At 41.9% G+C, this 17,189-nt stretch overlaps 1 protein-coding gene across 2 annotated transcripts in view; it reads left to right on the top strand.

Moving 5' to 3' along the window:
- Nucleotides 1-244: 244 nt before the first annotated feature.
- The window catches only part of LOC135214405 (ELMO domain-containing protein 3-like), a 97,967-nt gene continuing 81,022 nt past the window's right edge, over nucleotides 245-17,189 (top strand). The window contains exons 1-3 of one of the 2 annotated variants that reach the window (XM_064248803.1): nucleotides 245-511; nucleotides 12,894-13,004; nucleotides 13,194-13,300. In XM_064248803.1, the coding sequence (XP_064104873.1) occupies nucleotides 13,194-13,300 (107 nt within the window). In that variant the 5' untranslated portion in view covers nucleotides 245-511; nucleotides 12,894-13,004. The remainder of the gene's footprint in view (nucleotides 512-12,893; nucleotides 13,005-13,193; nucleotides 13,301-17,189) is intronic. The other variant, XM_064248713.1, reaches the window with a different exon arrangement.

The raw sequence follows: 17,189 nt of genomic DNA on the forward strand, positions 1-17,189 counted from the left end.
GAGAGAGAGAGAGAGAGAGAGAGAGAGAGAGAGAGAGAGAGAGAGAGAGAGAGAGAGAGAGAGAGAGAGAGAGAGAGAGAGAGAGAGAGAGAGAGTTTTCTTTCATTGTTTTTTTTTCTGATTTGCTCTTTAAGATTCTTTACGGTGAAGTCCTTCCACGTGGATGATCAATACTACGATCAATTAATTAAAGCACTTTTAAATGGATAACGAACACAGTTTTTCATTTGATATTATGTTTGAGTGACCAAAACAAAGCTTCTTTTCAGTAATAAATTGCTACTTAAAACTCACTCATGCGATATAATCAGGAGATAGCCGATTAACCATATTCGGATGAAATAAACCAAAAGATATTATAGATATAGAATTTGTGGTTTGAAAAGGCCATTCATAAGTATTGCGATCAAGTGCCAATGAATAATAGATGAACTTCAGCACAATATGTAATGTCGGTGTAGCGTTTGAGAGGTGGGATTGACAATAAGATCCCCAGGTACGCAAACGACAGGTAACATTGCCCTTTGGTCTCCAACCGTAAGGAAGTAGTATATATGAAAAGGTTTCGGAATGAAGGTTAGGGTAGATGTAGCAAATGATAATACAGAAGAGTGCCATGACAACCGTTGTTGTCTGCTACCTGAGACACAGGTTAGGTCTAGCTCATGAGGCTGTAGTAACCCAAGGTAGGCTGCGGATTCGTTACCTTGACTAGGCTACACGGGTGTTACAGCCGACAGTGTGTTAGTCATAAGTAGATTAGCCGTTCAATAGGTAATTATTTTCTGGTTGGTTTTAAAGAACCCTATGCAGATCTAGGGTACTAGGCTACCTAATCCGCGGTGGCCTAGACTATGGCAGTTGCGGTTTTTTATGCAGTTTTACCTACTGAACAAGAATTTTAAGTAATTTTTATTCTGACGACTGTAATTAACCCCCAGGGGCTCGTACTTAACACGGTGAAATACATTAGACGCCCCAATTCCTGGTGGCTTTCGTATTCACCGGGAGGAACGATGCAGTCATACGAAATGCTTCTGTAGAAATACCGAACCTAAAGAAATTTGACGTTTTCTGCTTTCAGTTTGATCGAACCGCTGTTTCGACAGCTTAGTCTAGGGTTAGCCTATCAGTATCTTAGGGTACTTTTTCGTAAGTTACTTGTGGCAGGTTACTTTATTTGCAATATCATTTAGTAGGGTAGAATATCACGACAGGCCAACCCTCATCACGGTGGACAGGGTCTTATTTCCACTCGATATTTAATTTGGTGAAACATGAATACAATTGCAACTCTAAGCATAACCTTTTAAAGACTGAAGTTTCGTCAACATATTGTGATATATGAAAGCCCCATACGAATTAAATAAGCATGTGAGCTCTTCGTAAAATATGTTTTCAAGGCAGTTTTGAAATCCAATATGGCGGCTACGTTTGCATGGACGGTTCTCATCAGTGACGGCCACCATCTTTCCCAGCCTTCCCAGCACTCATTTGAACAATGTTAGCGTATGTATGTAACGTTTATTGATCTTACTCAAGATTGCAGTTGTAATCAGCACAATAAAACAACATTTTGTTGCCTATATTAGTGAAAGTATGAAACTTGTTATTCCCGGGGCTTATGGTTGGAACTGAATTCATTCTTACCTTGTAATCAGTGGTTTTATCCTTACTGCCATCACAATCCCATCACAACTGAAACTCCACAGTGCTTATTTGATTGTAATTATACACATTTTGGTCTTAATTCACTCCACAGTGCACTCGAACCACATTGCTGTTCGTGTTTCCTAAGCACTCACTCCGTAAACAAAGTTACGAGCAGCAGACGACAACACTGATTATGAGATGCAAAGCTTTATTCCCTTAATTGTTTACTTTACTCAATATTTAGTTTAACTCTACTTCAAAATGTTTATTTAATTCATGTCCATTATCCCTTTTTTTGCAACCAAATTAACCCCCCCAAAATACAAATGTTTCGGATGTATACTTACGAGCAGACGACGTAGGGAAAAAGGTGGCTCATCGTTGCCAATCTAGTGGAGCGTCACACATACGCCGATGCATTTACACACTGTTTCGATGTTTTCAATAGTTGTCAATAGTAATGCAGTAATGATAAAATTGCTTGGCTAATATGTATATATACTACAAATAGATACGCTAATTTCACTTATTTCCCCGGTTTTGTGTAAGTCTTATACCTAGTTTGGAGGGTAAACACATACCAATTGACAACACTGATAAACAATTGAAGAGCGCAAAACGCCGCAAAGAATGCCGTAGTCCCCTTGAATAAGTACGAATAAGTGCTGGTAAGAGGTGGGTTTACGATTGTTGTGATGAAAGTGCCCCAGCGTCTATGGGTACAAGTGGTGTGCAGATTTAGCACATGAAATGGAAGTTTGTTGACACAAGCGACTCCGTAAACATCAGATAGCGTCAATCTTCGAAACATTTTTAGTTGTAAGTAAAAATTTCTAAAGCGTTTTGTGAGATTTCCACTGCAGTGGGGAGGCCACCCTTTTCAGTACCCTCTGTTTAAATCTTAAAATTTGGCCTTAATTTCTAACTTGGAGAAAATACTTACTTCGAAAGGAGAGTAGAGGTCTTTAGCTCCGTTTTTCACCAACAAGAAGTCGCGACTGATGCCATCTCCGTGTCAGGACGAGTTATAATGTACTTTTTCGGAGGGTGGCTAGGTGTTGATTGTAGGTGGCCTGCTTGGCCTGCTGTGATATTCTACCCTAGATAATTTGTAGTTGCAGTTTGTGATGACTTGCCACCAGTAAAAGCACTTAGGTATCTCAAAGGTGCTCGGTTCCTTACACAGATTAAGCCAATCCTCCTCAGTTGAGGAAAGACTTACTTGGCCCATGATTCTTTCATTTATTACCGAAGATAGGGTAAATGACCAGGTGGCAACACAGCAGCCACCGATCCCAGAATGCGGCCACCTTCCTGAAAAAGTACTTTAATTTGCTGCTATGAGCATCAGTCAAGAGTTTGGCCTATCCAGACATCACAATGTGTGGATCCACCCTTTGAAAAAGTACTTTGACACGTCCTGACACGGAGATGGGCACCAGTCACAAGTCATCGGTGGTGAGAGCAACAGCTTGAGACCTCTACTAGTCTTTCGAAGAAAGTATTTTCTCCAAAGTTAGAAATTAAGGTCATATTTTAAGATTAAACAGAGGTTAATGAAAGTCTAGCCATGCGCAGTGCAAACATACCTCCATGACGCTTTCAAAATTTTTACTTATAACACCAACAATTTAGAAAATTGACGCCATCTTGATGTTTGCAGAGTCGCTTGTGTCAATAAACTTTCCATTCCATGTGCTAAATCTGCACGCCACTTTTACCCATAGACGCTGGGGCACTTTCTTCACAACAATCATCAACAACGACACCAACCACGGCTTATCCAAGGAAACTACGATGTTTTGGTAGAAGAAGAAGAAGCGTGCGCTAAATAATTATTTATATAAATAGTTAAACAGCAGTATAAGGTCATGAATTGCATAAATTTTGTACATATTTATGATTATTAATTTGAAAATATTCGTCGTTGCAAAAGTAACTAGATTCTTGACTCAAATAACAACAGTTTTGCTGTGAACAGTACCTACGGCGTTGTTCGCACTCTTCTATTGACATTGTCATTTTGCCGTCGTCTGCTCGTATCTACTTTAGAAATATCTAATTTTTCGCGGTTAATTTGGTTGCAAAAAAGGGATAATAGACATGAATTAAATAAACATTTTGAAGTAACAAAGTAAAGTTAAACTAAATAATGAGTAAAGTAAACAATTAAGGGAATAAAGCTTTGCACCTTATAAACCGTGTTGTCGTGTGCTGCCGCAACTGTGTTTGTGGAGTGAGTGCTTAGGAACCAGGAACCACAACGTAGTTCAAGTGTAATTTGGAGTGAATTAAGACCAAAACATGTATACTAATTACAATCAAATAAGCACTGTGGAGTTTCAGTTGTGATGGCAGATAAGGATAAAACCACCGATTACAAGGTTAAAAATGAATTTCACTTCAAACCATGATCCCAGGAATAAGAAATTTCATACTTTCACTGATATAGACAACAAAATGTTTTATTGTGCTGACTACAACTGCAATCTTGAGTAAGATCAATAAACGTTACATATATACACTAACATTGTTCAAATGAGTGCTGGGAAGGCTGGGAAAGATGTTGGATCCTTTGCAGTTACGAACAGCACCTCAGTCGGTGGATGCCATATTGAATTTAAAAACTGCCTTGAAAACATATTTTACGAAGACCTCACATGCCTATTTTAGTTCGTATGGCGCTTTCATAGATCACATTATGTATGTTGACGAAACTTCAATCTTTTGAATGGTATGCTGAAAGATGTAATTGTACTATTCTTGTTTCACCAATTAAATATCGAGTGAATAAGGCTGATCCACGCAATGATTTTCTCCTAGATTATGAAATAATGGCCCAGCTAATGCAAGGGCTATTGCAATACACCCCCTGAACACCTGAATAAGCCCTGGTCACTTACCAGCCCGAACCATCATTTATTAAAAATTTACCAAATCTTTGGTTAAAATAAACGATCAGTGTTGCCAATCTCCTGGAGGCAAACACCCATCGTTACCTCTAGTTACCAGCCCACCACTGATAGCCCTGCCTCACGGGCCGGTCACACCTGCCCTCTCACGTCAATCACTTATCGTTCGCGGTGGAGTACAGATGTATCCACAGCGAACTCCTTTTTGGTCTTGCCCGGCCTTCATTTGCACCTTTGATTTGATTGATTTTGGTGATGAATTACGCATCCCTTTGGATTACGGTTGGATTGCTCTTAATACCTTATCATCAGACATTGATTCTGCAAAGGAAGTAACAACACAAGCTACGACAACGACTACTGCATTCTCGGCCACGACATCACAAAAAACGACGAGCGGAAGTTCAACAACGTATCGTCTTTGCCAACAATGCAAGAAAAGGATGAGTACCCTATGACACGATAGTCATTCCTTATGCGTAAATTGTAGGCCTGTTCAATATAATGTAAAGACCAGATGTTTGGAATGTCAGGAGTGGTCTTTGGACCAGATGTTAGGGTATCTCAAACGTAGGAAAGGTCTCGTATTAAGAAGAAGTAAGTGTAGGCAGGAAGAGACTAACGTAGATCAAGATAAAGACTTAGAGACAGTGCTCTTTAAGAGACTTGAGAGTAGGCTGACATCGAGTATGAACATCTCTGTTACCGATTTTATGTCAAGATTAAGTGAGGATAGATCGAGCAATAGGGATACTTGAAATTACTAATCATTCTTTCCAGCTCCCCTGCCTGTTCCAGAACCAGCCCTAACCGGTGCTGGGGGTTATGGGGATCCGCAAGCCCACGGGGCAAGGATCTGCCGTCCCCCCTGGCGCGGAGCAGGCAGTGTTGGCAGCAGATTCCCCCTTCCCTCGGTGTGTAAGTTCTCAGGATGATAAAAAACTTAGGTCAGATATAGATGAGTAGGGTAATAGCTACATAGTGTTTAGTTTAGGAAGAGAAGTGCAGGCTTCTTCGGGTCGGTTTTTCTATTAAAAGTAGTAGTTTTATAGAGGCACAGTGTCCTTAGAGCATCTTTAGGCTTTTTCCTGCTTCGAGTTCCTTGCATCAGAAGCTTTTAGGTCATGGTTGGTCTTTCAGATATGCTCCTTCGTCTTTAAGGTTACTTTCCTCCTCTACTTATACGGTACGATAATTGTTAATATCAACTAATTCTCCGTTCAATGCATATTGACTTACGATATTCAGTATGGAGAGATCGAATAAAATTAACTACGGTTAGCCTAGTGTTCACGATGATATATCGTATGCATATTCAGTAGCCTAGCCTAGCCTAAAGTATTCGCTGTACAACATATCGGTAGTATTTTATATTTGGCTACACTGTAGGCTCAAGGCATTCTGACTTCGGATAATTCAGTACAGGTGTAATTGAAAACGAACGAAGAATCCGATCTGAGGATAATTAATATGATTGTAATCGAAACAGAATGAAGATCGGATTCTGTCCGACTAAAGCCATTATATTTATGTGCATCATCATATTAGCATTAGTAATAAACACTAATTCGGCAGTCATTCACGCTGGAATCAGCGGATGACGAATACGGGTTTGCGTCGCCGTATCCATCTCATTCTCTCCTGATTGCCTAAAATGACTAACGTAACAACACTCTCACTTATGCCAAGTTTGTACAAACGTCTTGAAGGAGACGTGTGTTCAGCTATGTTGACATTTAACATAGTCAATGAGGTATCTATCTTGGGGCATATAATCAGATGTCAGATATAAGGAATTCGTATGTATGACGTCTTCATACGTTTAACAGACTATTGCCGTCAGTAAATTACATTGCGCTTATGTCAATTACAGTTACAAATTATTACCATTCGTATTATCAAATTACAATGACAACTGAAATTAATATTAGGCCTAATAAAGTTAATTTAATTATCTTTAAATATTATTTTATTACTTTTCAATTAAATTACAATTACACTAGCTTGTCAAACAGCACTATTGTAAGGTGTGGCCTAGACAGACAAGGATGCCGGCTAGTCTGTTTTTTTTTTTTTTTTTTTTTTTTTTTTTTCTTGGCTCCAGATTCAACCATATCACTTGGTCTCGGCTAATGTTTTTGTCCCTAGTTAGCATATTAATGAATATCTGGATACTTAACTTAATGGAACGAAGTCATACTGTTAGTCTTACGATGTTAATTTAAGACAAAATTTTGACTGATACGTCTCATTGGAAGCTAGTTTTTCCCTCGGGTTAGATGGCGTTAAATTTAGGATTCCGTTCGTTTTTCACTCGTTTTCATAGGTATTACGAACCTTACACTTTATATACTTTATTAATCCTTTGTCTGTGTAAAAAAAAAACAACAGTAATGAGCTCTTTCATGCTATTAGTTTCTTTACCACTGCTGCGTTTGAATTCATACAAAAGCTCGGGACTTCTGTCCAGGTTGCTGATGCACGTACTTTTTGCCTTGTTAGCTTCAGCTGCATTTATAACATGAATACAGTAATACTACCGTCGCACGCGGTATGAATACATACGGATGTTGCTATCGGATTCGATTACTGTCACACGCTGATCAATACAATAAAGTGATGTTATTATAGGAGTCGATCGCATTAACAACAAGTTCTCGTTCGGTGTTTCATAGCGTACGGAGTTTATACGAGATATTATCGTTAAGGTAATACCCTTTTAACTTAGAAAGAGGGTGCAATTTACGGAGGTGGAAGATGTAGACGATTGTAATTTCTCTCTCTCTCTCTCTCTCTCTCTCTCTTTTCTCTCTCTCTCTCCTCTCTCTCTCTCTCTCTTCTCTCTCTCTTTCTCACTGTCCCTGATTTTATTATTCTCTCTTTATCCTAGTCGATTGTATTTCTCTCTCTCTCTCTCTCTCTCTCTCTCTCTCTCTCTCTCTCTCCTCTCTCTCGTCTCTCTCTCTCTCTATTACTTTTCTGATTTCATATTCTCGTTCCATCCTTTTTATTTTCCACGCTCTCCTAACACTGGACTCATTGTGCAACAGAGGTTTTTTTTCTTCCTGTCACACCTTTTCAAACTTTGTCAATTTCCCTTCAGCGCTGACTGACCTCATAGGTCCCAATACTCGGCCTTTGGCCTAAATTCTATTTTTAAACCCAACAATCTTGCTGTCTGAGTTAGTATTGAGTAGGGAGCGAATATTAGGAATATGTATAAGGTATTCCATGATATGAATATAACCGGACGGAAGGAAATTTTAAGTAATTAGGACAGATAGGAAAAGAACATGTCCTTGGGTCTATCTGGAGGGTATTCTTCCAAGTGCCCAAAAAAAAAAAAACCTGCCAACCATGGCAGAGTACAGACAGGCAAGGTACAACCACTACAAGAGAGGACGTCACTACGATCGACGACACCGTCGCAGATGCACCGATGGACATGGTTGTCTCCTCCGATACCAGAGGAAGCCTAAGGGCACCATGGGAGGTCTTCAGTTTCCCTCCATACATGAGAGGCCGAGAGCCACATGGGAGGTCTTCAGATTCCCTCCATACATGAGAGGCGAGAGCCACATGGGAGGTCTTCAGTTTTTTCCTCTACTCAGGTGAGGCCCATAGCCAGCTGAGAGGAAACAGGTTTGTGTCCCTCCCGCACTCAATGAGTTTTGACCTTAGGGTAGAGGTGCAGGGAGTTTTTCCCTCCACATATGGGAGGCCTAGAAGGCCACACATGGGAGATTAGTTTGGACAAGTGACAAATGAACTTGAGACTGACCCCCGCGTACTCAATTATATTGGGACTGACCAACTGGTAAAAGTGGAGGGTCCGAGTAGATTTGATTCCCCACCTCCAAATTAATGTGTTAATCGGGCTTATTCAGGTGTTCAGGGGGTGTATTGCAATATGAAGTTTTTTATTGTAAAACTAATATTTTAATACCTACCTGAACACCTGAATGATTCCCACCCTCCTCCCCTCTCATACAGAGTTATTGAGTTATGATTGACGTGAGAGGGCAGGTGTGACCGGCCCGTGAGGCAGGGCTATCAGCGGTGGGCTGGTAACTAGGTAACGAGGGTGTTTGCCAGGAGATTGGCAACACTGATCGTTTATTTTAACCAAAGATTTGGTAAATTTTTAATAAATGATGGTTCGGGCTGGTAAGTGACCAGGGCTTATTCAGGTGTTCAGGTAGGTATTACAATATTAGTTTTACAATAAAAACTTCATTTTTCGGGAAGTGGCCCCGTTCTGGGATTGGTGGCCACTATGTTGTCTCTTGGTCATTTACCCTACAAACCATAAATTATTCTAGCTGCTTAGATATTAGGTATGTGATTTCTGCACTCTGGCCACCAGTGTTGGAGCAAACCACGCATTTTTCCTCAGCCACTTATATACCCAATATAGCTTACAACAAATATGAAAGAACTACAGTCACTCTGGTTTATAGGAACTTTGGACCAAAAATAAGTGAATTGCACTAATAGGAATAGCTAAAATCCATAAACCACAAGATAAGCTGGAGGAAATGTACATTGTTCATGCCATCAATTGGAAGAAAAAAAAATTTTGAACAGTGTGGCTATGGAACTGACAGCCAGTTTCAGATTTGCCAAAGCTATGTTACCAGCATTTAGGGAACTGTTCTTGTTATTGCGCTGACAATTTTTTATGCGCATGTATTTTGTCGGAGCCAATAACAGAGAAAAAGATTAATCAGATTACGACTTATAAGATAACAATACTGGCCACCCCCCCTCCATAGGTAATACGGCAAAATTGTGACCAGTAAATTATATTAGATAACACACAAGTTCTCGTGATAACACTGGCTGTCAGATACAGGCAGTCCTTGGCTTACGGCGGGTTCGGCCTACGATGTTCTGAGGTTACGAAACTTTTCAATTATATTTGTCAGAAATTATTTCCAGGTTTACAACGCATGTTCCGGGGTTACGACACTTACAACGCCGATCTGGCAGAAGAAATATGACTCTTAAAATGCAAAATAATCAATATTTGAAGTTTTTTTTATGAAAAATGCAGTTTACATAGTTTTTAATACACCCAAAGCATTAAAAGTAAGGTTTTCTTAGGATTTTTGACGATTTCTGGCTACGACGCATCTCAAGAACGGAACTCCCCATCGTAAGCCGGGGACTGCCTGTTAGTATTTTTACGTTGCATGGAACCACTGGTTATTCAGCAATGGGACCAATGGCTTTACGTGACTTCCTAACCACGTCAAGAGTGAACTTCTATCACCAGAAAGATACGTAGCTTTGGAAAGTCAGACACCAGCGAATTTTGAATTGCGCAGCCAATTACAGGGATACATCCTAACTTGAACCTCCATAACCTAACTAATGTAGTGTGTTGGGCACTCTTAGGTCAGGTTAGATGGAATCCTTCATATCTAACCTGGCCTACCTAGAGTGCCATCAGTCATGGAAAGTGAAGTACAGAAGCTCCAACAGATCTTGTACACCAGGCTGTAACTGGCAAGGGGGCACCCCTGTCCTCCATTTAGCATTGCACACAGCATATTCTGTACCTTCAGGTTGGGATTTATGGCTGGAAGATGAACACTGCTGCTCTAATTTCAATCTCAGTAGCCTCATTCAGTCTAGGAAAAGCAGTTATCATTGAATTAAATATTTATCAGTGAAAAGGATTGTGGCACTTCCAGGTGGATAGATAGTTATTTTTGTTTACAAAATTAGTAGTAAGCACTTGCAGTGTTGGCAGTTCTTACACATAAGGCAGCCATTGTTAAACTTAATATACCAAGTATTGAGCAAATGTAGGAATCTGAAAATAGCCATGAAGTTTTTATTTGCTAAAAGTTACCTATGTATTATGTAACGTGAAAACAATAAGTATCACACAAATACTCATGCATACATTACAAGTGACAGGCATTAACCAAATAATGTCCATAAGTTACACAAGTGTTGCAAATCAACAATGGATTTAGAATACAATGCAAGTCTCTTCATATTTTTATTGATAAATCTGTAACTTATTCATATTCCCTTCATATCCCTTATGGGAAAAAATGCTAAAAAGACCATCGTATAATGGTATACTGAATTTTCTGTCGACAGGAAAATAAAGGATCACTTAGTTTCATCCTAAATTGTTTTTATTGTAAATAGGCATTCTTCAGTGGTACTACTTGTATGTATTTAGCTGACCAATGCCCTTAATAATGTTAATCTTATAAGTATGTTATCATTTTAGACGTGTGAGAGTCATTTACCAGTTTTATAGAAAACTTTTCTATAGCCACCCAGTGACTGTATACAACAGTAATAACATGGTTACCCAACTGCCATATATGTAGCCTCCTAAAAATGAAGTTTTTCAAATCATAGGCTCCTTTGTTGATTTCATTTGAATTGTTGCCAGTTTGGAGATGATATTGAATTATCCTTTGTATAAAAGAAGGTTCTGATTAATATGATCAGTGGCTGACAATGAACAAACACTACTTCAGTTTTGCAACCAGTAGTAGCTACTTTGCACAAACTTTGGTGAAAGGTTACACACAATTGTACCTGTTTATCAGTGCCTTCAAGCTTAAATGAAGTATGGTGAAGTATGAGAAAGGAATTTTTTACTAAACACAAAACTCCAGTTTCCAAAAAACTTTTTTGTGATTTTGTATATTTTACCAATTATTCTTACTTCTTACTACTGTATTTACCAAATAAGTTGTAATCCTGACATTTTATTTTATTCACATGTCCATAGGGGAAATAAGGAAGTTAACATTCTGGATAAAATGTTAAACCCCCAATTGGTGGAGGAGCGTTGATGTTACAGTGTTTTGTGATATAGTGCTGTACTTAGCAATTTACCGATCATAAGGGATTATATGATTTGTTTGTAATGCAGTCAGCTTTTGGAGATATATTACATAATCATTCAGTGCCTATTATTTGTATGTGGTATGATTCACAGGCATACACAAACCTGTTTCATAAACCATCTTATATGTTATTTATGCTATAATATTTCTGTATTGTATTTGTGCATTTTTCTTTTGTTTTTGCACTCTCTAATGAAGATGTATAATAGCTACTGCAATTATCCATGTGTGGTTAGATACTATATAAAACACATTAGTACATGTATCAACCTTGCTCGCCCAGTCATCTAGATTTTTCCATCCTTGCTTGGAATGATGACACTTATTAGCTCATTTTTGTATGACAGCCAGTTGGCATTTGTCAAATACTTTTTATTAGGAACTGTACACTGACCTAACCCGTCCTCAGACAGCATGTCCTAATTTATGTTGTCATTATCCTCAACCCCCCCCCCCCCCCTGCCCCCAATTACATGCAGTGATTGAATCTTGGGGACAAAATTAGATAAATTTCTTGTTATGTAAATGAGACAGAGCCATTATTCATGCCTTCCCTATTCAGTCAGATCCATTTTGTTGTCACTGGACTTGGTCATTACAGAACTCATTATTGTTTATAGGAAATTATGCAAAGAATATATACTATTTCTGTGGTTGCGTAGTCATAGGAAAGTAGTTTCACAGAATTGCCATACATGGCTGAACTCTAAGTTTTACAATTAGGCCTTAATGTGATGTATACCTACTGCTAATAAATAGTTTAATGAGACCACACAGTCACATATCCAAACTGCCGTTGAGCATTTCTCAGGAAAGTTCTTTACAGGAGGCATAGTCTGAAGATTATTGCTAAATTTGGTAGCTTCTTATAAATTGGGTCACTAACTAATTTTCTGATCTTTTAGTTTGTCATTCAGTATTGCAGTAGCTAGGTACATTCTGATCAGTTCTCTTACCCTAATATTACCACCTTGTGGAATAAAGCATTAGTGTCGGAATCTTTTATGCAACCTTTAAACAGCAATTTTTACTGATATGTATTTGTATCTTTTGCATTTTGACCAAGTCATGTAAAAGTAGCAAACAGTTCTTTTTTGGAAGCTTTATATGTACCACTGTTTCAGACATTACTGTTATGCTCATGAGGTGTGGAGATAATAACCTACAGTATTTTGTTTATTTTGTTTTTAATCTAATAACAATTATGGTTTGCAGTGTTGCTTCTTATGCATGAGATTGTACTGTACTGTATTGTGATCTTTCTTGAAAGTTGAATACAATAAGGAGAAAACAAAGCTCTAAAACTTTCTGTTCTGTGAGTTAAGCTGACCTTTTACTAAAATTACTTGAATTGTGCTGCTAAGAAATTAACAAATTAAATGTACATTTTTGGTAAACAAAGTAGTTGCAGTTACAGTAATTGTATTATTTTTTTGTTTTTCAGATTCTGAGGATCTCTTGACATGGCCCCTTTGCTTAATAGTTATAGTTTGATAATTAATCTGGGCTGTTTGCACAATATGAATTTCTAAGAAATAATCAACAAACATACAAAGTAAGTTGACAGAACCTTTTATATGTTTTTGATGCATTCTATATATGTACTACATTATTTTATTTGGGATGTACGTATATTGTTTTTCTTATCAATATTATTGTATATGGTATACATGTATATACACCTTGTCCTTTTTTTGTGTACTATTTTATTTCTCAGTTGAGAAACAAACTTTGAATTTTCCAGATGTTGGAGTCTTTGCAGCAAAAAGATCCTCCATCAGAATTTGATGATGTTGCAGAGAAGAATAGAAAAAATCAAAGTCATGGGTTGAATCGAGTAGACAGATTAAGGTAAGGACATTGTGTGTCCCAGTAAGGGGTTGTTTGCATTGCTTCCTGAAGATTGAGTAAATTCAGTTCTGCAGCTATTTGAAATTTTCAAGAGGAAAGATTAAAAATCCTGTCTGATGTACTCCCTGCTTTTGAGCATAAACAGATTCATACTGTACATCAAGTACATACAACAGTTGTCCAATCTTATTTCTGTATGCTCTTTTTTTTATCATTTTAGTTTCCTTGTCAATTGACAGAAATATGTGACTAATCAAAAATGTGTAATGCTAAGTCTACCTTTGATCTTTCATAATAGATTCTTAATTATTCCGACACTGTATACTCACCCCGAACTACTATCGTAGGAGAATACTGGATGTCAATCCAGTACCGACTAGAAAAAAAAAACTGGTTATTCCTTCCCGTACCCTTAGCCAGGTACATGTCCCAGGGGTCTAAGATCCTGACCCATGACCCGGTCTCCAGTCCTTTCCTAGTCGCTGTAGCGTTCACATTCTTCAGCTTGTCATCCGTTACTGGCCCATTTCCCTTTGTGTTTCCCTGTGTTAGTGTTGGTTTTGGTTTTAAGATGGAGGCTACTTCCCAACGACATTGCCCTGGTCCTGAGGGCAGGGCTTGTGGGGCTTTTCTCTCTCCAGTGAAGATAGACTCCCACACTTTATGTAACAATTGTTGGGGCCGCCCTTGTTCGCGCGAGGTCCCGTGTGATGAGGGCACCGTGTGGACAGATCATCAATGGGATCTGGCCTCATAAAGAGGAAGAAAAAGCCTCGATCCCTCTCCAAGGAGTCTTCCTCGGAGGTTCCGAGGAGTAGAAGTACGAGGCGGGGGCTGGGAGGCCCTTCACCGTCTCCGGTTCTGCTTCAGGATTCACTAGCGGAGCGTCAGGATTTTTCCCCTGTCCCCTCCCAGCGAGGAGACCTAGGTGAGTCCATTGCCGGGCCTCCCCAATGGCAGGGCCCGAGGAGTCCATTTCATTGCCCCCACAGAATGTGCCGTCGGAGGATACCACCTTTCTTCAGAAGTGTTGGACACGTGGTGGTCTGTGGGGCGCCCCATCTATGGATGCTCTGGTAGCGCCAAGAATCTATCATCTGCTGCGGAGTGTCCCGCTCCTGAATGGAACACTCTGCTCGGTCCACCCGGTGTCCCCGTGGGTCTGTCCTCGTCCTCCTCCCCTATCCCAGCCACCTCTCCAGAGGTGGGGGATCTCCCAGGTAGGCGGCTTGAGCCAACAGTGTCCTCAGGGGTCCCCCCAGGCTGAGGTCTGGGACCCCTTGTACCCCAGGTAGGTCCCCCTGCAGGAGGAGGTGTTCCCGTTCTGAGGCCCCTTCTTTCCCCCCCTGCCCGGGTCAGCAGGCCTTGCTAGTGGAGCGGGCTCCTTGGGGGAGGCTCCCACCGATCTATCCCGCGTTGATCACCCCGGCCGCTCAAACTGGGACAGGAGCTGCCGCAGGAGAGACAAGAGAAGAGACGTCTCTTCGGATTATAGGTCTCTTCAGACAGTTCCTCTTACAGGTCCTCTCGTAGAAGGCGCTGTTGCTCCAAGAGGGGCCGCTATGGGAGGAGTCGAGGACGGTCTTACTCCTCCTCCCTGGACTGACGGTCCAGATCTCCATGTCGTAGCTGGAACTGCAAGAGTCTGAGTAATAGCGGCCACTGCCGGGATGGCTCACGCCATAGGCGCCACTGCTCTACGACCGCCCAGTCTCCGAGGTCGGTCCCCAAGCGCGCCGCCCTTGCAGGGTCTCTTCATGAGGGGTGTCCTGCTCTCCCTCGGGTTTGTCCCCCTGCAGCCCCGGTGGATCCCGCGCTGGTTCCTGTGCCCCGGCGGCCCTCTTGCGAGCCGACCAGGCTCCTCCCTGTTTGGATCCTCTGCTCCCGCCCGACACGCGTTCGGTGAGGAGTGGTGGGGGGGGGGGGGGGGGGTGGTGGGGGGGGGGGGGGGGGGCTTCAGTTCTTGGTAGTGGGCACCGGGTCTACTCGGCAGCCCTCTCCTCCCCCGTCACCACAGCTGGTGGCGGGTCCCTCCAAGTCCTGTGAGGACTTCGAGGACAAGGCCTTCACGCAGACCAGTCTGCAAAGTCCCCTGGAGATCCAAGGCCCCACAGACGAGGGCTCGGTGTTCCGTAGTCACTGGGCAAAGAACGGATTGGTGGAGCCCTTCGCGCCCCCCCGACTCCAGGAAGGGCCTGGCTGTGGACGGGCTCTTCGGGGGCAGGTAGAAGTGAAGCCGTCCCTGTCTCTTCCCCAGGCGCTGTACTCCGCTGAGGCGTTGGGGCAAGTGGAGGAAATAGTTGCTGGGTCCAAGAATTCCCTGAGGGCCCAGGGCTCCTTGAAGCTCCTCCCAGTGGCCAAGTCCAGACAGAGGAGGCTGTACGCCCTGGAAGGTATGTCCCTGGCTCCGAAGTCGGTGGAAGGGCCTCTCACGGCCCTCGCCCCGGGCCTTTCAGAGGAGAAGCTTTTGGCAGGCCCCGTCTTGTTTTCCCAAGCAGGAAGCCATTGCCATGGAGTCTACAGTGTGGACCTCCATCCATGTTGCATCATGGCTCGACCACTGGACGGGCGCAGTTGCCAGCTTCACAACCGAGCATGACCTACAAGATGGAGGTGAATTGGCCACCTTCAAGGAGCTAGTTCTGTCTGGGAGCAAGTCTCTAGGCTTCCTTACTACCCATTTGTTCATGTAGTGGACCAACTGGGTTTTGAGAAGGCGTGATGCTGTTCTTGCTCGCCTCCCTAGGGGTTTCATTGATCGGGAGGTAAAAGCCCTCAGGAACGCTCCGATGTCAGGTGAGTCCCTGTTCCCTGACTGCCTGGTGGAGGAGGCCCTGGAAAGTTGGAGCAAGGCTAGCCAGGACTCCATTGTTTACAGGGCTTATTCTTCCTTCAGACAACCTGCTATCCGTCGCAGCCAAGAACCTCAGAAGCAGAGACGAGCATCCAGGCTCGGGGCGGGGCCCCCCTCGAGTATCTTAGAATCAACCTCAGAGAACTCAGCCCTCCTCTAGAGCCCCTCAGACCCCCTCCTCCTCTTTAACCTTAGAACGCTAACCCTGGGTGATTTTCACCCGACACATATGGCAACGCTGCGCTTACAGCACCAGTAGTGAACCAACCAGCACCTCACTCGATATAGCTTCATTGCACTTTGCATTATGACTGAGAGAGGGTATATTATGGAGCTCGCTCCATGGGATTTTTCCACAGAATGGATTTCGGGTCATGGGTCAGGATCTTCGACCCCTGGGGCATGTACCTGGCTAAGGTTAGGGGGAGGAATAACCAGTTTTATACATTCAACTTCCCTGCCAGATATATACTTAGCTATAGACTCCGTCGTCCCCGACAGAAATTCAAATTTCGCGGCACACGCTACCGGTAGGTCAGGTGATCTACCGCCCTGCCCTGGGTGGCAGGACTAGGAACCATTCCCGTTTTCTAATCAGAATTCTTCTGTCGCCCGGACCGTCAACATTGTTGTTGGTTCCTCTCGATTGGATTTTCTTTTTTCACCGGCAATTGATCTTCTTGACCGACTTTTGGTGACGTATCTGGATTGTTGGATTGGCATACGCTTTTGTGGACTGTTTTGTGGACTTGATTTGGATTTTTCTTAAAAATGTCTGACGCTGGAATGGTTGTGAGACGTTGTGTGAATGTAGGCTGTAAGGTGAGGTTGCCGAAAGCTTCAGTAGATCCTCACACCGTATGCAAGGGTTGCAGGGAGTATGAATGTTCTTTCACTAATACTTGCAAGGAATGTGAGAATTTGAGTGAGAGTGAGTGGAAGAATCTAACTAATTATTTGAAAAAGTTAGAAAGAGAAAGAGTGAGGAAAGCTTCTTCTAGAAGTTTAAGTAGTTCTAGATCGAATGAACTAATT

Source organism: Macrobrachium nipponense, chromosome 11 (assembly GCF_015104395.2).
Source record: "Macrobrachium nipponense isolate FS-2020 chromosome 11, ASM1510439v2, whole genome shotgun sequence".
In the NCBI taxonomy this organism is placed as follows: domain Eukaryota; kingdom Metazoa; phylum Arthropoda; class Malacostraca; order Decapoda; family Palaemonidae; genus Macrobrachium; species Macrobrachium nipponense.